General features: G+C 37.1%; 1 protein-coding gene across 1 annotated transcript in view; it reads right to left on the bottom strand.

Annotated features, from left to right (window-relative positions):
• The window catches only part of LOC128652451 (CUB and sushi domain-containing protein 2-like), a 1617569-nt gene that overhangs the window by 18254 nt on the left and 1574825 nt on the right, over positions 1 to 24490 (bottom strand). Inside the window, 3 exon segments of the mRNA XM_053705390.1 lie at positions 15259 to 15391; positions 18601 to 18688; positions 22767 to 22879. Coding sequence (XP_053561365.1) covers positions 15259 to 15391; positions 18601 to 18688; positions 22767 to 22879 — 334 coding nt within the window.

Below are 24490 nucleotides of genomic sequence, written 5' to 3'. Positions count from 1 at the left end.
CATACACAGATTGGATACACACATGTACATACTTACACACACATCCATACACAGATACATAAATGCACACAGATATACACATAGGTATACAAAAAGTATACACGCACAAACATACACAGTTAGAGACACACACATATAGACACACAGTCCCTAGGTACAGGTTAAGGTTAGTAAATTGTTCCCTGCCTTTTCCACTTAATAGTCAGTAATGGAGAAATGAAGCAGATTGCAGTAAAAAAAGGCAAGCAGCTATTCATATAGAGGCTTTTAGGTTCTCACTTACCAGCTTCCTCTGAAGGCAGAAGGTGCATATGTGTCTGGAAGCAGCACTGGCCACTGATGTTTTGTACTGCAGACATGGCTGTCCTGTCCATGTCCACCCACCCAGGCAGTCCTCCCCCAGTAACAGGAAGTTAACTCCATCTGCCCATCATAGAGTCTCAGTCTTAGACTGAACAGTGCAGGGCAGGCATTTAAAAAATATTTCCCGTGCTCTGCATTCTCTCCTAAATCCTCAGGCCTGCGCAGTATGACTTGGGGGCGCGCTCTCTGCAAACTCTCTTCCCTGCGTCCTACTGTGATGTTGCTTGTCACTGCTGGCATCCTGATAGCTTGTGCTGTCCCCTTCTGCAGTGCTGCATGTAAATAGCGCGCGCCACGCAATCACCACCTGCTGCATGCAAATAGCATACCCTCCCCTGACCACCACGTCCACATTTAAAAAAACAGGAAAGCCCTTAAAAATACAGTTTATTTTATTGTTCCCACTTCCCAGGTGCCGGTGTATTGTTCCTGCCGCTGCCTGCACCGTGCCTGTCTAGTCTGGTCTGGACTCTGGCTCACACAGACTCAGTCACTCCAAACTTTTGAGGGCAAGTCCCACTCCCTCAAACATGCTCGCAGCACCTCTACATGTCATTTTAAGGCTTGCGTGCGATAAGGCCGGGTAATGGTGGGCGGATAAGGCCGGGTAATGGTGGGCGGGGATAAGGGATCCGGCAGCACAACAGCCGCACCAAACTAGAGCCTAAGTAAGAACTAAGAGCCACAAGTGAAGCAGAAGAAGCACTGTGTGTGCGGTAATGGTGGACGGCCGGGTCACAGGGCTTAGGGTACCGGCGGCCCACTGAGCATGGCGGCCCACCGGGCAATTGCCCGGTGTGCCCTATGGCCAGTCCGGGCCTGACTTCATGGGATTTTAAGAATGAAGCTTCAGTTGATCAGATTTGCAAAGCAGCCACTTGGTCCTCTTTGCATACATTTACTAAATTCTACCATTTTGATGTATTTGCTTCTTCGGAAGCAGTTTTTGGTAGAAAAGTTCTTCAGGCAGCTGTTTCAGTTTGATTCTTCTGCTTTTTGATTTAAGTTTTTTTCTTTCAAAAGTAAAAAAAAAACTTATTTTTGGGTTGTGGATTATTTTCTCAGTGGAATATGGCTGTTTTTGTTTTATTCCCTCCCTCTCTAGTGACTCTTGAGTGGAAGACTCCACATCTTGGGTATTGATATCCCATATGTCACTAGCTCGTGGACTCTTGCCAATTACATGAAAGAAAACATAATTTATGTAAGAATTTACCTGATAAATTCATTTCTTTCATATTGGCAAGAGTCCATGAGGCCCACCCTTTTTATGGTGGTTATGATTTTTTTGTATAAAGCACAATTATTTCCAAATTTCCTTTGTTGATGCTTTCTACTCCTTTCTTTATCACCCCACTACTTGGCTATTCGTTAAACTGAATTGTGGGTGTGGTGAGGGGTGAATTTATAGGCATTTTGAGGTTTGGGAAACTTTGCCCCTCCTGGTAGGATTGTATATCCCATATGTCACTAGCTCATGGACTCTTGCCAATATGAAAGAAATGAATTTATCAGGTAAATTCTTACATAAATTATGTTTTATTAGAAAGCCTGCTAGAGCAAATGAAAAAAAAAAATATGGTAAATATCTTGAGACAATCAGCTTAAAGGGACAGCATACACCGATTTTAAAATAACTACATGTAATAGACACTACTATAAAGAAGAATATGCACAGATACTGATTTAAAAATCCAGTATAAAACTTTTTAAAAACTTACTTAGAAGATCACAGTTTAGCACTGTTGATGAGGTTATTCTGGGACCCCCCCCCCCATTCCCTGCATTTGAAAAGACAGATTACACAAATAATAGCAGCAGGTATCTGTAGATCTGGGTCTACATCTGATACTTTAGGGATTGGTTAGGAGTCTGAAAATGTTATTATAAAATAAGCAAAACTATACATTGTTACAAAAACACTCCCAGCTGGGCTACATAAATGGATTATCTACAAAACATTTATGCAAAGAAAAATCTAGTGTGCAATTGTCCCTTTAAATCATGGATGAACAAGTCTAGCTATCCAGTCTTAAAGGGAGAGAAAACCCCAACTTTTTATTTATGATTTGGATAGAACATAAAATTTGAAACATCTTTCTGATTTATTTCTATTATCAAATGTGCTTAAGTCTCTTGTTATCCTTTGCTGAAGGAGCAGCTTTGCACTACTGACAGCTAGCTGAACACATCTAGTTAGCAAATCAAAAGAGAAAAATAAATGCAGGTACCTATCAGCAGCTAGCTCCCACTAGTATAGAATATGTGCATATTCTTTTTCAACATGGGGTTACTAAGAGAACGAAACACATTTGAAAAGAGAAGTGAATTTAAAAGTGTCTTAAAATGGCATGCTCTATCTGTATTATGCAAGTTTAATTTTAACTTTCCTATCCCTTTAAAAATCTACAAATATCATTTTTCTGTTTTTTTTTCTGGCAAATATAATCCTAAAACCAGGAACATTACCAGATCTTGAGGAGAGGATGTGCTCTTTTGGTTTAAATGATTTAGGGGCATATTTATCAAGTTCCGTTATGGAGCTAGATGCCCCTTTTTTCCAGCGAGCCAGACACAGAAGTTATGAAGCAGTGGTCTAAAGACTGCTGCTCCACAACTTGTCCGCCTGCTCTGAGGCCGCGGACAGAAATAAACCCGATCGAATACGATCTGGTTGATTGACATCAACTGCTAGTGGTGGATTAGCCGCAAATCTGCAGGGGGCGGCATTGCACCAGCAGTTCACGGAGCGAGCAGCTGAGCATGATGGCCGCATTCTAATGAAGCTCTGAATGCGGGCCGGGTACTATCGCTGCTAAAATCGTCTAAGTGCCCTAATGACGAGCCCTAAACTACTCCCAACTATCGTGGACTCCTGGCAAACACTCCTGTGAAAAAAGGAGACCGAATTTCCTGCAAAGCGCAACTCCGGAACGAAAACTCAGGTTTGCGGCCTTCACCGCGCCCGCCATTTCTACAATCCTGACCATGACCTGACAACGGCTGGTCAGCGGTTAAGAGGATACAAGAAAAAAAAAAAAAAAGCAGACATCACACGAGAGGCTCACAAAACAATCAATTTAACAGCGCACGGAGCCGAGATAACCTGTCGTCATAATCTCAGATATCCCTGGAGGTCAGACCATGCGATGAGGCTTGCGGTAAGAAGCACATGAATTACACCTTAACTTCAGTAGCCACACGATAACAAGCAAGAAACGCACTCGCATTCAAACGAACTTAAACTTTTTAATAGCCTGTAAATCCTACTATCACCCACAGACCGCATACCTACATGGGACTTTATAATCTTACATTAAGCGCTGTTCAATGCGTACTCAGGGGGTAATATATCATCGGAAACATTTCTCCTTGGCCCTGCTATAAGTCCCAGTCGGCAAAGAACTTTCCTATAGATGGGATATGCAATTCACACATCCTGAATTACCCAAGACAGTTTGCACACTTTAACGATGCTAAGTATTAAGGCATACTGAAAGCTGCACTCGCCACTTGTATTCGCTAACCAGCCTGATATGTAATGCGAAGCCCACCGCTGAATGTGCATCTCCTGGCGTGTAAGTGCTCACAAAATTCCCCTGGAAGCCATTTTAACGACACCCCTGCTGATTTAACCTGATCTGCCTTCCTCTAAACAGCAGCAAGCTAGATATTGGTGAGGCAAATACCTTAACAACAGCTATAATAGCGCATATTGAGTGCAAAGAATACAAAACAAAAGATATATCATTTTGTGACATATGCTTCTAGTTAAGTGACTCAAGACAACACACTCCTCGCACAAGTACCCCTGTTCCTTTTCCCGCCATACTAAAGTGTGGTGGGTCATACCCAACTCTCCTTTTCCCGCAATCGCCCTGTGAGGGTAAAAATCCCCAGGGGGTACAGTGCGTTGAAGCACCGCAATTCAGACCTTGAAATTTACTAACATTCTCAGGCAATATGTCACAGAGGAAAAATACCCGTCAGGACAAGCCACAAAAGCTTCCACCCACTCACCAGCCTGCAGTGCACACTTTTTTCAAGCAGACAGATTCCCTACCCACGACTAAAGTGATAGATCCTCTGCTGGCCAATATGGAAGAAGATCAAGACAGCTGCTCATCTATAACAACTGAAGCTGTAAATGCTACTACAGCCCAAGAAGATGACACTCCAATAACATATAAAGCCATTGTAACTTTAATTGAACAGGTTAAGACATGCATCAAAGACGAATGTGCTGACCTGAAAAAAGAGATCAGTGACTTAGGCCATAGGGTTGATACCCTAGAGGAACACGAATTCGTAGTGGCCCAGAAGTTAGCTCATCTCTCAACCAATCAAGCTCAGCAGGACCAACACATTGCAGATCTTGAAGATAAAATCGATGACTTAGAAAACCGCACTAGAAGAGGTAACCTCCGATTCAGGGGAATACCTGAATCAGTGGAAAATAATGAAATCCGTGACTACCTCCAAGCCTTATTCGCAGAAATACTGGGGAACAATTCTTCTGATAATCCTGAAATACCACTAGACAGAGCCCATCGGGCACTACGGCCAAAGCCCCCAGACGACTCTCCTCCAAGGGACATAGTAGTTCATTTTCAGAACTACAGCCAAAAAGAGGAAATATATAATGCTGCTAGAAAGAAACAAGCTATACATTTTCAGGACCACCGAATCCAAATATACCAGGATTTATCACTCAGAACACTACAGAAGAGACGGGACTTTCAACCCTTAACATCTCATCTCCGCTCACTACATATCCCATATAGATGGGGATTTCCCACTTCAGTAATAGTGATGAAAAACGGGAAGAAAATGGAATGCTCCTCGCCATCTGACATTCACAGATTCTGTACCATCATAAAAATCTCTTTGCCGGACATAACAAATCTTCAACTCCCACAAAGACAACAGAATGGTATTGCCAATCCCAAGTCTCAACGGAGACCAGACCAAGATACCAACACAAGACAGAATAAAAGGAGACAAGTAACTCCCACCAGTGATGAAAACATGGACTCAGACTCTGTCAGATGAGTAAATGCAATGTTCTTTTTCACTTGACTTTCTTCTTCCCAACAGGCTCTGAACATCATTATTTAGGTGCTCATAATTCATAGACTAATATGGTGCTATTATTTTGGTAGAGACTCTACTCCTCTTAAGTTAGGTTCTTGCCAAACCAAGTTCTGTTTTGCTATGCAACGAGTTTAAAATGATATGTTTGATACAGTTACCTGCATTTTCTTGTAAAAGATGTTGTTCAGACTATGTCAGATGAGTAAATGTAATGTTCTTTTTCACTTGACTTTCTTCTTCCCAATAAGCTCTGAACATCATTATTAAGGTGCTCATAATTCATAGACTAATATGGTGCTATTATTTTTGTAGAGACTCTACTTCTCTTAAGTTAAGTTCCTACTAAACCAAGTTCTGTTTTGCTATGCAATGAGTTTAAAATGTTATGTTTGATAGAATTACCTACATTTTCTTGTAAAAGATGTTGTTCCATTTATATTTTCACACTAAGCCGCAAAATAGCTCCTCACCATGACTATCCCTCAAACCACACTAATTGACCTGACTGTCTCCTAAGTCCGAGCCCCAAGACAGGACCTATACTCAAGCTCACATAGCAGAATTTTAAGTCTTCACTAAATCAAGTCCAGTTTCGTTATGCACTGAGATTAAAAGGTTGTTTATAATATGATTACGTGCACTTCCCTGTACAGTTATTGTTTCATTTATGCACCCAAACTAGGCCACAAAATATCCTTCCTCCATGGATACTTGCTAGACCAAACTAAACGACCTGACTATCCCGTACTTTAGAGCCCCAAGACAATACTTACACACACACCCTCATAGAGAAATTCATGGTTACTTTTTATACACCCCCTTTCTCACTACTTAGATCTCTCACAGGATTAAACGATACCAGGGCACACTGACTAACCAAGTAAGCTTGATAACCTGATTCCTGAACGACCCATACGACTGAGGTAATGTGTATAAAACTCAACATTTTCAAATATCCACCCTCCCCAACTGACTATACAAAAAGCCCATAATGCACTCTCCAATAACCCTAAAGTACTCTCGGATAAAACTAAAGCCAGCTGATTGCATCTTTGGTGCTAAAACAATTCCGGGAAATAGTCTGCCCCTTATTATTATTATTACTGGGCTAGTATCACGCTTATCTACACTACGCACGCACTGACTTACTTCACACCAATACCCGGCCTGTAATAATAGCTCCTACATATACAAGCACAAGTTACGAATTGATAATCTGTTAATTGTATTTTTTTTTCTTTACTTCTTTTGCTCTCTCTCAGATTCAGATTCAAATTGAAATCGTATATTAATATTATTTGAATTATTATTGCTAAACTTATTGCATACTGTTCTACTATTTTTTTTTGAAAGTCATCATTTTTCTTTTCCATTTCCCACCCCAACTGACAATAACTAAACGACTCTTTCATTGTTACCTATCCTACCTATATCTTTCCAACAAAAACCCTCCCACCCCCCTCCCCTAGCGTCCCGTCTGGTCTTGCGATAACTGTCGGATAATTAATTCGAGCCACTGGACACTATGGTAGCACCCAGAGCACACCACAATGAGGAAACTTTACTCATAGCCACTCAAAACGTTAAGGGCTTTCTCTCAGCGGAGAAGCGCTCTATAGCTTTCCATGATTTCTATAAACGAAAGATTGACATCATTATGACTCAGGAAACACACTTCAAAAAAAAACGCGAGCCTATTCTATCTAAGAGATATTATGATCAGCACTTTTATAGCTCAAATACACATAGGAAAAACGGGGTTTGTATCTCGTTTAGGCGTAACTTTCCTTTTGAACTACTACAGAAACACACTGATAACGAGGGAAGAATTCTAATTTTAGTTGGCCTATGTTACGGCGCTCCGCTTACCTTGGTAAACACTTATGCTCCAAACAGACCCACCCCTAACTTTTTTAAAACCTTAGCTAACAAAGTTCTAGACCTAGCCAAGGGACCTATCATTGTTGGTGGAGATCTTAATTTCCCCATGAACCCAACACTGGATACATCCAGTGGGAAATCATACCTCCGTAATAATACTCTTAATTCCAACTGCGCAGCCCTACGAACGATTAATTTATTCAATACATGGAGAGTAGTACACACTAATAAAAGAGACTACACCTTCTTCTCACACCCTCAACACTCGTATTCCAGATTAGACTATATCCTATGTGACCAAGCCCTACTCTCTGCTCTAGTACACTCGAAAATTTCTCATACATCATGGTCTGACCATAGTATGGTCTCAACAGAATTTAAATGGGCTAATAAACCACACACTACATTTAACTGGAGACTCAATGACCACATAATGACCAACCAGGAAACAGTTGATGACCTTAAAAAACACTCAGATGAATTTTTTCAGATAAATAAACCTGAAGACACATCGCCCGCTAACAACTGGGAAGCATATAAATGTTTTATAAGGGGGGTTATAATAAAACACACAGCTACACAACGTAAGATCCACACGACTCAATTCAACTCCCTGACTAACGATCTGACTGCATGTGAGACTAGGCTTAAAAAGGACCCATCCTCTACCACTGAACTTACCAAGCTAACAGATGCCAGAGAAGCCCTAAACAAATTTCTGATCCAAAAAGCACATATGAGGGCATTGACTACTAAATCTAAATTTTTTGTAGAAAGCAACAAAGCGGGACGCCTCTTGGCTAGGTCTCTTAGAAAGAAAAGACTGTCCAACTTCATTAGGGAGATTCGATGCCCTTCAGGTGGGGTTGCCCATAAAAATGAAGAAATTATTAACTCATTTGTTTCCTATTATACGAAATTATATAATTTGGTGGACATCTCCCCACAGGACAAAGCTAAGAGATTAGAAACATATCTAGCCAACGTCCCCACACCCTCTATCACAGAAGAGGACAAACGATTATTAGACTCCCCTATCACCCTTCAAGACATCAATCTAGTTATAAAAGCCCTGCCAAATGGCAAATCCCCTGGCCCAGATGGCCTCTCGAACAAATGTTATCAACTTCTGCAACAACACTTAAATCCCCAACTTTTAATACTATATAATGACATAGACCACGGGACTGTCTTCCCTAGCTCTCTTTTAGAAGCAGTAATCACGGTTATCCCCAAACTAGGCAAACCTACCGACATGGTTAGCAATTACAGACCGATCTCACTCATAAATATTGATATGAAAATATTCTCAAAATTTTAGCCGACCGCATGAATATGATATTACCCAACATAATCCATCCAGACCAGGTAGGATTCATAAGGGGAAGAGAGGCAAAAGACAACACCACCAGATTGCTCCACTCATTACAACAAGCCCACCTCAATAACTCACCTCTCGCACTACTCTCAACAGACGCGGAGAAGGCGTTTGACAGGGTAGACTGGCAATTTATGTGGTCTGCCCTGTCAAAATTTGGCTTTTCCAAACTCTTCATTTCTAGAATACAGGCCCTTTACCACAACCCAACCGCAAAGATTAAAGTGAATAACAACCTATCCCAACCTTTCTCCATATCAAACGGTACACGTCAAGGGTGCCCACTCTCACCTTTACTATTTGCTATCACAGTCGAAATATTGGCGATACAAGTTAGACATTGCCAGCATATTCATGGCTTAAATTTTGGAGACATCACCCAAAAATGCCTCTTGTTTGCGGATGACGTGATCTTTACTCTACGGTCCCCAAACATTTCTGTGCCTGCCCTTATACAAATATTAGAAGAGTATAAAACAGTCTCTAACTTCTCCATTAATATGGAGAAATCGGGATTAATACCAATAAACCTAACTCCCCAAGAATTGCAAACTATATCGCGACACACAAAATTCGTATTATCGGATAAACTTAAATACTTAGGTTTGACAATCTCCAAAGACATACGCACACTCTTTCCAGATAACTATATCAATCTCCAAGAGAACATTAAAACCTCACTAGAGAGCTGGCACAGACAGGGACACTTGTCCTGGATAGGACGAATCAACACGGTAAAGATGATGATAGTCCCCAGATATTTATATTTATTTCAAACCCTACCTATGCCTATGCCAAGATCCTACCTCCTAACACAACAAAAAATGATTAATTCTTTCATTTGGTCATATAAACGCCCAAGAATAGCACAATATACTATGTACCTGAGTAAGGAAGATGGAGGCCTTGGTGTCCCCAATCTTACTAATTATTACAAAGCCGCACATCTAACTAGAATAATAGCATGGAACCATGCCAACCCTACGAAACTGTGGATACAAATGGAAAGCTATTTGGCACAAGTTGACCATATGAGAGATTTACCTTGGGTCCCCAAAGAATCCAGACCACACATCATACAAAAAAACGATTATATCAAAACCACGCTGGAGATGTGGGATGACATACTCGCACATACAAAGGGTGTTTCCACCAAGATATCTCCTTTAACGCCCCTCCTTCACTATCAACTTTTTCTCACACATAACCTTTTCACTCATTCCCCTACCAATGTGATACACAAATTCCTGCCAGTCTACTTAATGACCAACGCCTCAGGTGTTAAAGATAGAATAACGCTTAATGAAGAACTAGGTCCTCCTTTTCATCGTTGGTACTCCTACTTGCAGATTAGACATGCAATCTGTCATAGCCCACACAAAGAGCAGATACTTCGGCCCCTAACCACATTCGAACAGCTTTGCATCAACCCTAATATACATAGAGCACACCTTTCCACGACTTACAAAATCCTTAGGGGCTCCTTCCCTGGAAAAAAGCCTACATATCTATCAAAATGGTCAGACGAGTTCCAAATTGACATAGACACGGAGACCTGGAAGAGATGTTTCCGACACACACACTCTGCCTCTCTATCCATAGTTATAGCTGAATTAAATTACAAAATACTAGCCAGGTGGTATCTAACCCCTCAGCGCCTAAAGATCATATACCCCGCCGCCTCTTCCACTTGTTGGAGGAGATGCGGAGAAGAAGGCACCCTCACTCACATATGGTGGTCGTGCCCCCACCTACGCACCTTCTGGAATCAAATAGAAAGACACATTACTAGAATTCTGGGCATTACCATCACACTAACCCCATCGATTATACTCCTCAACCTCACCCCTAACCTGACTTGTGCCTACTGTAAAAAATTACTCCTTCTAATGCTCTCCTGTGCTAAACGATTAATTCCCCGAAAATGGAAGACATGTGAGATACCCACTGTTGCCCAATGGAAACTCGAGGTAAACCACATTCTCACGTTAGAAAAGATGCATTACTGTTTTATAGGTAAACTTGATATGATATCCAATATTCAATTCCTTTGGGAACAAGGATCCCTCGACCACACGGAAATTGCTAACTCGACATCATTTACATGATGCTATAATCCCCTTATTCCTCCTCTTTTAGGAAGCCGCAGAGACTCAGGTGCGCCTCATTGCACTTCTGTCACGCTGGACCAGATGGGACGCTATTTCCTATCCCATATTTCATATTTCATATCTCATGTTTTACATTTCACATTTCAGATTTCAGATTTCATATCTCATATTTCATATTTCATATTTCACATTTCATATTTCATATTTCATATCTCATATTTCCTATTTTACATATCACATTTTACATTTCACATCTCATTACCTAAACCTCCCCACCCCAATCCTGAACCTCCTCCCCGGTCACCAAACTGAACCCCTTTGTATCCCCCATTGATATGTTATGACTCATTTTCAATTCTTAATTTTCCATCTTTTATTAATCTCAAAAAATAATTGTGAAAATTTGGTAACTAATTACAGATGTCTGCTCTTATAGTGAATTGCTGTTATGCCTTAGCTAGACAACTGCAACTTTAACAATTGTTCCTTTTTGCTTCATTGTACCAATTTTCAATAAAAATCATTTAAACAAAAAAACACAAAGGGCCAGGTTAGAAGTAGTGCTCTATTTGGCGTTTTTGCTCGCACGCAAACAGCACCAGAAGTAAACTTTTAATATGTTCGAGTTAGTGTGCATATAAAAATGTGCAATCTAAAGCTGACGCTTGCTCACTACAGGACTTCAGATATCGTGTCCACGCTAACTTCTTCTGCCCATTGACTTCAATGGAGAGCACAAACTGGAAAAAAGCTAACATATCACTTATGCGGTAACCCGAGAGGAGTTAAATCTACAATGCTAACTTGAAGGTAGTAATAAATATTATACATTCCAATGTTCTTCACATAAAGAAAATGATCTTTCTATTTTTAAATATATATTTCTATATTTATCTATATATTTATTGTATTTTTTGTAAAATATATATCTATACCTATATATATATTTATATATATATATATATATATATATATATAGATATAGATAGTTATAAGTATATACATACATATATATATATATATATATATATATATATATATATATATATATCTATCTATATATATATATATATATATATATATTTATATATATATATATAGGAATATCTATTTAAAAATACATAGAACATTTCCCCTATGTGAAGAGCATTGGAGTGCAAAATATTTACAGTTCATACACAGTAAAACACATTATTAAATATTAAAATAAAGGTATTTGAGTGGAAAGGGCTCCAAAGTATATATATTTGTATACATGTGTATATATATATATATGTTGATATTTATGTATATACATATATACACATATAAACATAAATACACATGTATACACATATAAATATACGCATATATACATTATAGCCCAATCCATTCAAATACCTTGTCATATACCATATACCTTTGAACCCTTATGACGTTTTAATTTTAATATTTATGTGAATAATTTATCTCGGATAGTGTATTTATGAGTATAACAACTTATTTTAAGGTGTTTATGTTGTGCTTGGTGCAACTTTTTATTTAGCCTTAACCCTTTATGCAAAGGTCTTCAGACACCCTAAACCAACAAGCGCAAATTAAGTTTGCACTCGTATGGTAACGTTTACTTTTAACTTGTAATATGAGTGCAAGTTTCCTTGGAAGCGATAGTTCAATAACGTTAGCGCACCACTTGTAATCTAGCCCAAATGGTAAACTAGATTTCAGTGATATTTCTAATTTAATCACATTGCGACATCATTTTGACCATAGGTTTTACTAGATAAATGTATATGCATTTAATTATTAGTAAAATTATGTACATAATTGCTTACACATCTATAAAAGACACTGGAATATTATTACCTTGAGCCTGCCTCGTCTTTTGAATTAAGAGGTCCTATTATTTATTTTTTTCAATACAGCTTCAAATAAACATAGATTTTGATGGCAGATAAGAACAAAACACTTTTAGAATCTGTCCATATTACATTTGAAATGTAAGTTTTATTAAAGTGACATTCCGTTCAAAATTTAAATGCACATAGATGAATTACATATTTGAATAGAAACATATTTGCAATATACATGTATTAGCAAAAATGCTTTCACTAAAAGTTATCACAGTTTTAGTGTTAACATTGTTCTCTGCACGTGCATGTGAAGCATAGCTCAGTGCACAAGCAGTTTAAATACTGCAGCTGCTCAGAGCGCCGGTGGGGCTTTTATCATGCCAGCAATAAACAAATTGAGTAATTACCAGATGGTACAAGCACCTTAGGTTCTTTGAGTAAATATTGTGTTTAAAATGCTGGTGCATGGTACATACTGAAACAACTATAGCTTTTATTAGAAGTATTTTTGCTAATAAATGTATATTGCAAAAATGCTTCTATTCAAAACTGAAATGCATCCATGTGGATTCCAATTTTGGCTGGAACGTCCCTTTAAATCTTTGGATATCCTTATGAATAACTAAGGGCCAGATTACAAGTGAAGCGATATTTAATGCTCTAGCTCGTGCGCTAACTTCACTAGAAGAAAGGTTTTTGCACATGTCGGGTAGCACTCGCATTACAAGTCGAAAGTAAAAAGTTTTCGCTCGTACGCTAACCTGATGTGCGCAAAAAGACAAACTTAGAATATTGTGAACACATTAATATATTCCCCCATAGACGTCAATGTGAAAAAAGTGGTAAAAACACCCTCGCGCACAAACCCTATTGCATATTCTCAAGTGCGCTAACCCAACATGAAAATATCAATATTTCACATTCCAATGTTCTTCACATAGCAGAATATGTCCTATTTATTCATAAATACATATTTCTACATATATCTTATGGTATTTGTGTACAATATATATTTATACCTATATATATAACATAGTAACATAGTAGATAAGGTTGAAAAAAAGACTGAAGTCCATCGAGTTCAACCTATACAAATCTAAAATACTTACAAAAAGCTCCAGTTAAGCTTAAATAACCCCATTAAAATGTGACCCATTTAATACTAGCAATCATATCCATGAATTTTGTTAGTATACAGAAACTTATCCAGACTATTTTTAAATGTATCTACGGTATTTGCATTCACTACCTCCTTTGGTAATGAGTTCCACAATTTTATTGCTCTCACAGTGAAAAAACGTTTCCGTTGCAGGAGATTAAATCTCCTTTCCTCCAACCTTAAATTATGACCTCTTGTCAGAAACAATTTTCTTGGAATAAACAGAGCTTCTGCCATCTCTGTATATGGGCCTTGAATATATTTATATAAAGTAATCATGTCACCTCTCAAGCGCCTTTTTTCTAAAGAAAACAGACCCAGTTTGGCTAGCCTCTCCTCATAGGTTAATTTCTCCAATCCCCTTATTAGCTTTGTGGCCCTTCTCTGAACTTTTTCTAGTTCTGCAATATCTTTTTTAGCAATTGGTCCCCAGAACTGCACTCCAAACTCAAGGTGAGGTCTTACCAGGGCTTTATATAATGACAGAATTATGCTTTCCTCCCTTGAATCAATACCTCTTTTAATACATGCTAGTATCTTATTAGCCTTTGAAGCCGCTGCCCTGCATTGTGCACCCATCTTTAGCTTGTTATCTATTACTACTCCCAAATCCCTTTCCTCCTGTGTTTGGCTAAGTCTTGTCCCATTTAAAAAATACGTAGCCTGCTTATTTTTACTTCCAAAATGTAGAACCTTGCATATAGTTATATATAGGTATAGATATATATATATAGGAATAACTATTCAAAAATACTGTTATGTGCAGAACACGGGAATGTGAAATATTTACAGTAAATCCACAGTAAAACACTTTATTAAATATAAATATTGCATAAATATGCTTTTTCATGTTTTCATCTACTTAACTGCAAAGAGCTTCAATGCATTTATAGAAATGTCTATATATGTGTACTTATGTATTTATGTGTTTATATATGTATATATGTCTGTAAATACATAAATACACATATACATACATATATATATATATATATATATATATATATATACATACATATGCATATTTAGTTAAAGCCCTTTGTGCAATTTTTTTTAATACATTTTATTACTTTGTACTTTGTATTTTTGATGTGTTTTGTGACACTTTTTTGTTTTGTGAAACAGTTAACCAGAGCTCTGAGGACGCACTATCCCGACGTGTGTTAACTTCAACTAAGTTCAAGCGATCGCATTCACTTTCAACTCGTAATATGAGCGCCACATCTGACTGCACAAACACCCATGATAATCCCCTTTTCACTCACACGTAATATGGCCCCAAGTGTTATATTATTCAGAAAAAATATAGGCAGACTCTTTGAGCCTTTTTGGTTTTCATCTGGCATCATAATCTATTAGCTGATTAAATTATTATTAGATGATTAAAACTAAATCTAACTAAAATCTATGTCTCCCATTTTTCCACTATGTGGGACTCACCTGTGTTTATATAAATAGAGGACAAAGCCTGCGATTATCAGTGCTATAAAAGGCACGAGAATAGCAGCTGCCACAGAGCTGCTGTTTGATGGTAAATGTCCTATGGTATCATCAGTTCCCAGTCGTGTCAGGTCTGTGAGAGAAAAAGAAAATATCAGCCTGAAGTAGAGAACAGTAAAAGGACATAGTCAAAAGGGGCATTAAACACATTGAGGCAGTAAAACAAAATGTTTAACTGTCTGTAAATAAAAAGCAACAACATTTGTCTCCCTTTCCTATAATGCAAACAGCTTTCATTACTTTAAGTAGACAATTTACGCTTCTTTCTAAAGTACAGGTGGCCCTCGTTTTACAAGGGTTCAATTTACACCGTTTCAGAATAACAACCTTTTTTTCCAGTCATGTGACTGCTATTGAAAAGCATTGAGAAGCAGTGCATTTATTAAAATAGCCAATAGGTGGAGCTGTCCGCTTGTGTTGCAGCAAAGCCAAGCAAGCTGATATTAATCAGTTTAACCAGACCTGAGCTATCTAGCAGATTTCAAAGGAACAAGATCTTCCTGTCTATAAATCAGTCCAGATTGGAATGCATAGAAAGAACTGAACAGAAAAATGCAAGTGAAGTCTGTGTTGTGATTATTTTATTAGGTTTATAATGCTGTTTAGCAAATGTTTCTGTTCATTTAACTTAGTTTAAGTATATATTCTGTGTTGTGTGATTATTCTATTAGGTTTATAATGCTGTTTAGCACTTAAAGTCTTCATTTCAAAGCTTTAAAAATAATGTATTAGGTGTTACTTATGACAATTTTGAGAGGGGCCTGGAACCTATCTCCCTCACTTCCCATTGACTTACATTATAAACTGGGTTTCAATTTACAACGGTTTCGATTTACAACCATTCCTTCTGGAACCTAACCCTGGCGTAAACTGGGGGCTACCTGTATTTAAAAATGAGTGGTAGTTTCTACTCTAGCACAAACAAGGGGGAGATAGGGGTAAACACCCTATTTAAAAGCAGATGCAGATTATTGATGCTTTAAAGGCAATCAACTGTATCTTAAAGGTGTATGTGATCCCTCATGTAAAAGCGGGAATCACCCTTATTTAAATACTTTCTATTTAGGTTACAAATGATTAAAACAAAGTACAAATACAACACAGTACAAAGTCACATGTATAGATAATTACACACTCGTTTTCCATATTACACATACTTGTCGGTTGAATTAGGACATGCAATGGTGATCACCTGCTGCAAGTACGCACCTGTGCAGTGTTTTACAAGGGGTAACTTTTAGAGACCCTATTCCCCCTCATAGAGGGGTATGAGACTAGAGTTTAGAAAGAGGGGAACTCCTTCTTTCCAATATGGGGTCTTGTACCATCTTGTGTCATTAGTAGGAGATAGCCATAAAAATAGAAATCACCTACCTAATGTATTTTCTGTATGGAAACACTGACTACAAAGAAGCCTTTATTCCTTAGACAGCATGCAACAAACATACACACAATAATCCTCCCATCAAAGAGGGGATTACTCATTTTCATGCACCTTTACACAGCTAGATAGATTGGCATAGAAATTGCTATCATCTGTATACTAGGAACCTTTTACTGTGCTATGATCTATAAAAGGGACCATCCCAAAATAAGCACTACTGTAGGAAAAGTGACCCCCAAACAACTAAAAAAAAGCTCCAGCACAGGGGTATTAAAATGGTTCAACAGCCAAGAGGTTAAGATACCAACGTCACATTGACAAAACAAATGAACAATTAAAAATGATCACTCTAAGTTCACGGGTAATTTTCTAGATAAAAAAGTGCAGTTAAATAGATATTCATTTTTTAATGCCTTTTAAAAATAGCTCATCTTGCTTTAGGGTTGACGATAAAACTGCATAGCATAATTATGTATATATGATCTACATCAATAGAATACATGCATCAAGACTTGTATATAAACACAGTGTAATACAAAAGGGCCTGTTTCCCAATACGTGCTAAGGCCACTCATTGTTTATCACAATGGTTATTACAGTGCATATGAATTGAAGCCATCTCCAAGCCATTGGTCAGTCTTGAAACAACCCATTTAGCTAAAGTTTTTCTAGTGTATTTGACCCAATAAAACATTTCCTGAATCTTGCATAGGGACAATTCAACGCTGCTATTCAGTCTATCAGAAAACCCATATTAGAAACTTGTCAAAGGATTTTTGGACTTTTCAAATTCTACAATTTGAACTTGTTAACCCTATTTTCAGTTATTTATTTTTAAGGACCTTGGGCTTGCTTCAGTATATCATTCAAATGACACTTTTAACCTATAAAACATACACAAATTAAATACAATCATTCAAATGTTTGTTGAAGTGTTGCAATGAAGTGTTTGGGAGTTTAAACAAATTATAAAAATTAATGAAAATGATCTGAATTTTTTTATTACACACATGTCCTGTATTTATATTATTGTTCAAGTATAAAAGCATAATTTAAAACACATTACGCAACTATTATCAATGTTTTTAGTTTTACAATTGTTTAACTTACTGAAAAACAAAAAAGTGATGGAAATATTGTAACATAACTTGTATGTTCTCACAAACGGTTTAATTCATTTCACACCTGGGGGCCGATTTATGATTCTGTGAATGCAGCAGTTTCCACGCGAGCCTTTAGGAAACTTAAGTTAAGAAGCTGCTCCCTAACTTGTCCGCCACCTCTGAAGCAGTGGACAGCAATCAGCCCGATTGAATACAATCAGGATGATTGACACCCCCGGCTAGCTGCTGATTGGCCGCTAATGTGCAGAGGGCGGTATTGCACAAGCATTTCACACAAAATGCTTGTGCAAAGATAAATATCGTATGCTGTCTGCATTTATTAACGTCGGGCGGACATGATAAATCGGCCCCATTGAGTGCTTTCCAATATTTCTTTTTGAGTTTGCTAAAAGATTGGAATTCATGTCAATGAGAGTAAAATAACATACACAGAGCAATATAATATTTCTATAAACATTTTTGCAAACATTGCTGCCAGATGGCTAATGACACATGAATGCTCCTGAGCTCACCTAGGATTTCTCTTCAACAAAGGATACCAAAAGAACTAATCAAATTTGATAAAGAAGTAAACTGTAACCTTGTTTAAACTTTTAGGTTCAATTTTAACTTTAATGTCCCTTTTTTAAATGTTAAATGAAGGTATAACATGCAACACAGTATAATACATAAACGGACAATATCTGACATAACATAAAGCCTTTAAAAGTACATTTCCTTACACCAGCCCATGTAATCTAGTAAATTAAGCAATATATATATATAAGAATTTACCTAGTCTCTGAAGGCCAAAGTGGCCAAAACCTTTGCCATGAACAAAGCCTTGATACACGTATGTCCCACCTGAAGACTCTGATGACACCTGTATGGAGAAAACATTTACAAAACTAGTCAGCATGAGATAGATAGCATCCTTACTTTCTTAAATTATGTGTGAGAACCTAAAACAGGGCTGTCCAACTTAAATACAAACACAATTTCTGATGGTAGATTCAAAGCAAAATGCTTACTCAAATCCCTACTGCTAAGTGTAGGCTTATTTACTTCTTAAGATAGCTTTATGGATACTCCAGTCCTTCAGGGTTTGTCTTTAACACGTCTACTCGAAATCTATTCTATCAATCAGCCTCCCTTTCTGCAAAGTTCTTCAGCAAATTGATTCTATCCTCCCAACTTCTGATTATGACCCTTTGCTCTTGTGTTGTTCTTTTGTTTCCTGGCATAACTCTATCAAGGTCATGAAGACTTGTAAGTCTTATTTATTTATTTTTCTTTTACATCTTTGAAGCCTTAAGGCTACACTATGGTTCTCCATTGCTTTTTAATTGACCTCTTTGCCATTTTATTTGGGTCTAAATAACAAAGCTATTTTGCAGCACTTTTTCTATTTTCTGCAAACTAAAAGGTGGCAAGGTTGTGATAAACAATGTGAAATACTTAATACCATAATAGAAAAACACATGTATACAAAACAGTGGCAATTGTAAAGATATTATAGGCAGAAAGCAGTGCAATGTGATTTGTTTTTATGCATTTAATTGTTAATGTGCGTCCCCTGCTCTCTACCCAGCAACGTTTCCATTTCCAGCAAGCTCTATTACTTTCTATAGTAGACATCTCGCCACTTGCAGGAAGTGCCCCTTTTTCAAGCTAATTCCATGCGGGAAGCCCCTGCAAGGGTTGTTGAGAAAAACCATGTCTGATCTAGAGAGGGTTAGATAATCGAGCCATAGGTCTATATATACTCTGCGGAAGTAAATATTTGTGTTTCAATAAACATTGTTACTAAAAGTTTGGACTCATCTGACTTAAAGGGGTAGATTTATTAATGGTCGATCGGACATGATTCACTGTAGAGAATCATGTCCATTCAACCTCGCTAAATGCAGTCGGCATTTATCGTTGCACAAGCATTTCTAGTGAAATGCTTGTGCAGTGCCGCCCCCTGCTTACCGGCGGCCAATCGGCAGCTAGCAGGGGTGTCAGTCATCCCGATCGTATCGGCTTGATTTACGACCGCTGCTTCTTAACTTCCATTTCAGGCGGACCTTAAACGATGGGCGTAGAGTGCAGCATCCGCTGCTTAATAAATCTACCCCAAAGAATCAAATTAAAAGAGGTAAATAAGAGGGCGTAATACAATTACATTTATAGTATAAAGTGCCAAGTCAGGAAAATTGTGCTAAGCAAATGAGTGACAGATTCATAGAAGACATTCTATTCAGAGATAATAGATTTTTAGTACAGGTAAAGAGACATTTAAGTATTTGTTTCTCTTTGTCACTTTTAAAATATGGCATTTTTAAATGCATTAGCATCCTTTTTTTTTAATTATTATGTTAAGGGGGTTTGTTTTTTCTTGTTCACCAGTAGAGTTAAATATAGCTTTATTCCAAAGCGTATTCCTAGCTAATTTTGCTTGCACTGAGCTGTCTGTCCTAATGAGGAGCTGTGCACATAATATCTAATTCCTGATAGTTTAAAAATCATTTGTACTTAAACTCCTAACTTGTATTTTAAACTGTACCATAGAAAGGCCAAAAAGCAAAAACCTGTAGCCTAGGTTTTACAAAAATGCTGCAAATTGTCTAAAACCAGCTATTTGATTTTCAGCATTTGCAGGTAAAATAATTTTCTTTTGGGTCTCTTTTGAGAATGAGATAAAAAAAACTTATTTTTCAACAAAACTAAAATCTTAATGTGTTTTGTTTAACTATTGCTCCTTCACATGTGATAGAAATGTTTTGATTGTAATGTCCCTTTAAGTTGGTGAAAAGATTACTCAGAGAGAAAAAGCAGAAAAAGGATCAGATAGGCACCGTTTATACAAGTAGAAATATGGAAGACTGGAAAAGTATGTGTGGCTTTTATTTAGATCCTTCTGTGCAAAATAAAAGGAAGCATTTGGACAAATGTGCTTATTCAACATCGCAGCGGCACTTTTATTATATCATGTACCAGAAACACACAGTGCTGAAGGATTTATACTCTGATAAAAAGGATTTACTGAGCAGTATGGCTCATGGTGGCACTAATCTGGCTTTGCTACTTAGTCATATAGCTATCGTATAAATGCATATGTGGTGTTTGAGAAACATAATCGCCAGAGAGAGCTACACATTATTTAAATAGGGAAAGCGACACGAGATAAGAACCTATTGTCTCATCCTTTTCTGGGATTTTTTTTTGTTTGCTTACTGAAATTGCTTCTTCCATCTCTATGACACCTCAGATCTATCACTATTTTATAAAGTTGTATTTTCTCTTATTACTATTTAGCCTCGCATTGATTCCAACCTCCTATTCTGGCATTTGTTTCTCAGAATAAAGGCCCATAATTTCCTGAACCACTTTTGATTTTTTTAGTGCTATCCCTAAAATATTTTTTCTTAGTCACTATTTGCTGTATTCAGTGATTTATATAGATACCAATAGTTTCAGTCATTTAAAAGGTTCTTTTAGAAATAGCTTATCTAACAGATTCTGAACAGTGAAAAAATACAAAACTACATTGTGCAACCAGCCTTATTAATATTTATAAGTTGAGAGACTCAAGAAATGGAACTCCTGCAACATGTGTGATAATTCAGAGTAGTTAAAAAAAGAAGAGAGATTTGTTGAACTATTATGAATGGTGAGAGTTGCAAAGTGAAAACATTTACTTATTTTGATACTTAAAGGGACAGTCTACATCAGAATCTTTATTGTTAAAAAAGATAGATAATCCCTTTATTACCCATTCCCCAGTTTTGCATAACCAACACAGTTATAGAAATATACTTTTTACCTCTGTGATCACATTGTATCTAAGCCTCTGCTGACTGCCCCCTTATTTCATTTCTTTTGAAAGACTTGCATTTTAGCCAATCAGTCCCCTCTCATAAGTCACTCCATGGGCGTGAGCACAATGTTATCTATATGGCACACATGAACTAATGCCCTCAAGCTGTGAAAAACTGTCAAATGCATTTAGATAAGAAGTGGCTTTCAAGAGCTTAGAAATTAGCATATGAGCCTACCTAGGTTTAGCTTTCAACTAAGAATACTAAGAGAAGAAAGCAAATTTGATGATAAAAGTACATTGGAAAGTTGTTAAATTACATGCTCTATCTGAATCATGAAAGTTTAATTTTGACTTTACTATCCCTTTAACTGTCATTAACCCTTACAGTGCACACTCCATAAAAATCTATCCCATCTTAAACTGAAATCCCCCCTCTTAGCTAGTATCTCCCCCACCTTCAATAACCCCAACTCAATTCTCCTTTTGCAATAACAGACGCTACTTCCGGATGTAGTACATCCATTTATGATCTGAGCATCACATCTAGCCCTCAGACTTTCAAATAATATAATATTTTCATGCAACACTATATAAAAAACTATAATGGTATTCTGAGATCTGCAATTAAAGGGATACAAAACCTAATTTTGTTCTTTCATGATTCAGATAGAGCATGAGATTTTAAGCCCCTTTCTAATTTACTCCTATTATCATTTTTTCTTTGTTCTCATGCTATCTTGATTTGAAAAAGCAGTACTTTAAGCTTTAGAGCCAGACCATTTTTTGTTCAGCACCTGGGTAGCACTTGCTGATTTGTGGCTAAATGTAGCAAACCAATCAGCAAGCTCTACAAAGGTGCTGAACTAAAAATGGGCTGGCTCCTAACCTTTTATTACTGCGTTTTCAAATCAAGATAACATGAGAACAAAGAAAAATTGATAATAGGAGTAAATTAGAAAGTTGCCTAAAATTGCACGCTCTATCTGAATCATGAAAGAAAAAAATGTGGGGTTAGTATCCCTTTAATTGGCCTGTACATAATATAATGGGGGCATTACAGCATAATATACATACATACAATCCCCAGCAAGATTCTTGAGAAATCAAGTAAAATTCATGTATATCAGTAATAAGAACAGATCCCTTAATGACTCACATGGCCATCTAGCGCCCAGCTATCATTCCTGAATTTTTCCATGAAGATATCAGCTGGTCCTCGCACCTGATGAGCTTGTAACACCAGGTGGAGTTCTTCCTTCTTATAAATACCTGTAAATAAAGAGAACGAGATTTTGTCAGCATATTAAGGGCCAGATTACAAGTGGAGCAGTATTTAACGATCCTGCTTGAGCGTTAACTGTGCTAGAAGTAAGTTTTTTGCATGCGTCAGGTAGCGCTCCCATTACAAGTTGAAATTAAACTGTTTTCACTTGCGCCCTAACCCGATGCGCATAAAAAGCCGAACTTAGAATATTGCACGCATGATAACCTATTCCCCCATAGAAGTTAATGGAGCAAAAAAAGTGGTAAAAAAACACCCTACCTGCTTGCAAACGCAATCGCATATTTTGTCAAGTGCGCTAACCGCTAACACAACATGAAAATGTGAATATTTCACATTCCAATTCTCTTCACAAAGAAGAATATGTTCTATTTATTCATAAATACATATTTCTGTATACTGTATATCAGATGGTATTTTGGTACAATATTCATCTATACATACATATATATATATATATATATATATGGCTAAATATAAAGAAGATTCCAACAGGCAGCCATATGAAAATCAAATTGTAGATATCTTTATTCCATGTTAAAACAACAGGACATGCTGTTAAAATTTCAGAACATAGTCTGACCGGTTTCGGTCTCCCTGACCGTAATCATAGACTAATACCTAACATGTGTAACATTTCTTTAAAAGACATGTAGCATCTCCTGATTGGCTAAAAACAAAACAATGTGAAATTTAACTCCATGTATTCCAACACAACCTAGAATCACTTAAGTATTAAGGATAGATCTAATAATGTATAGTAGAAAAATCATCACATTTATAAACCTTTATATTTATAGATTAAGGACCGTATATATAGTGTAAACAAAATTGGGCATTTAAATAGATAGAATAAATTAAATTAAATACTCTCCTGTCTGCCATGGTAGACTGAACCAATTTAGCAAACAGCTACTAATGTCTTACTTATATGTCCACACTTAGTGCAAAAACATCATTCCTAAGCTACAACCACAAAAAGAATTTAAATGTCATGACTCAGTTAGTATGGAGGTAATGACCTGGGGTCACAACATATCCTAGTTAGCTCAGTAAATATCCAATACATAACAATGGCATATTAAAGTTCTTTAACAATCTGTCATTCAAAGTAAAACAATTACTCTCGAAACGTACATTAAGATTAAGCAAAATTATAACGATCATGAACAGAATACGTTAAATTTAATCATAATATATGTATATCCTAAATGTGGAAAATGGTGAGGACATAATGAAACAGAATGACATAAAAAAGTTTTTAAGTAAATAAATAGATCCCAATTCGTAGGGACCAAATATTAAAAAATCATCTCTGCTAGAAATGAGTAAAATCGAATTCAGAGTTGAAGCCAAGAGGCAACAAACTCTGTAGTTTAACTATCCAATACGTTTCCTGTTTGCAAAGAATAGGAAATTTGTCACCACCTCTGGGCGGTGTTTTGATTTGCTATATGGCCTGCCACCTTAATGTCTTTGTGTTTTGATTATGTGTCTCAATAAAGTGTTTGGAGAGGGCTGAACAAGGTAATCTGCTTGATATATATGACAGATGTTCCCTAATGCGCTTACCCACCTCCCTTGTGGTTCTTCCCAAG

The sequence above is a fragment of the Bombina bombina genome, chromosome 3, assembly GCF_027579735.1.
Source record: "Bombina bombina isolate aBomBom1 chromosome 3, aBomBom1.pri, whole genome shotgun sequence".
Taxonomy (NCBI): domain Eukaryota; kingdom Metazoa; phylum Chordata; class Amphibia; order Anura; family Bombinatoridae; genus Bombina; species Bombina bombina.
The sequence above is the reverse complement of the archived record's forward strand: the minus strand, read 5'-3'. Positions and strand labels throughout refer to the sequence as shown.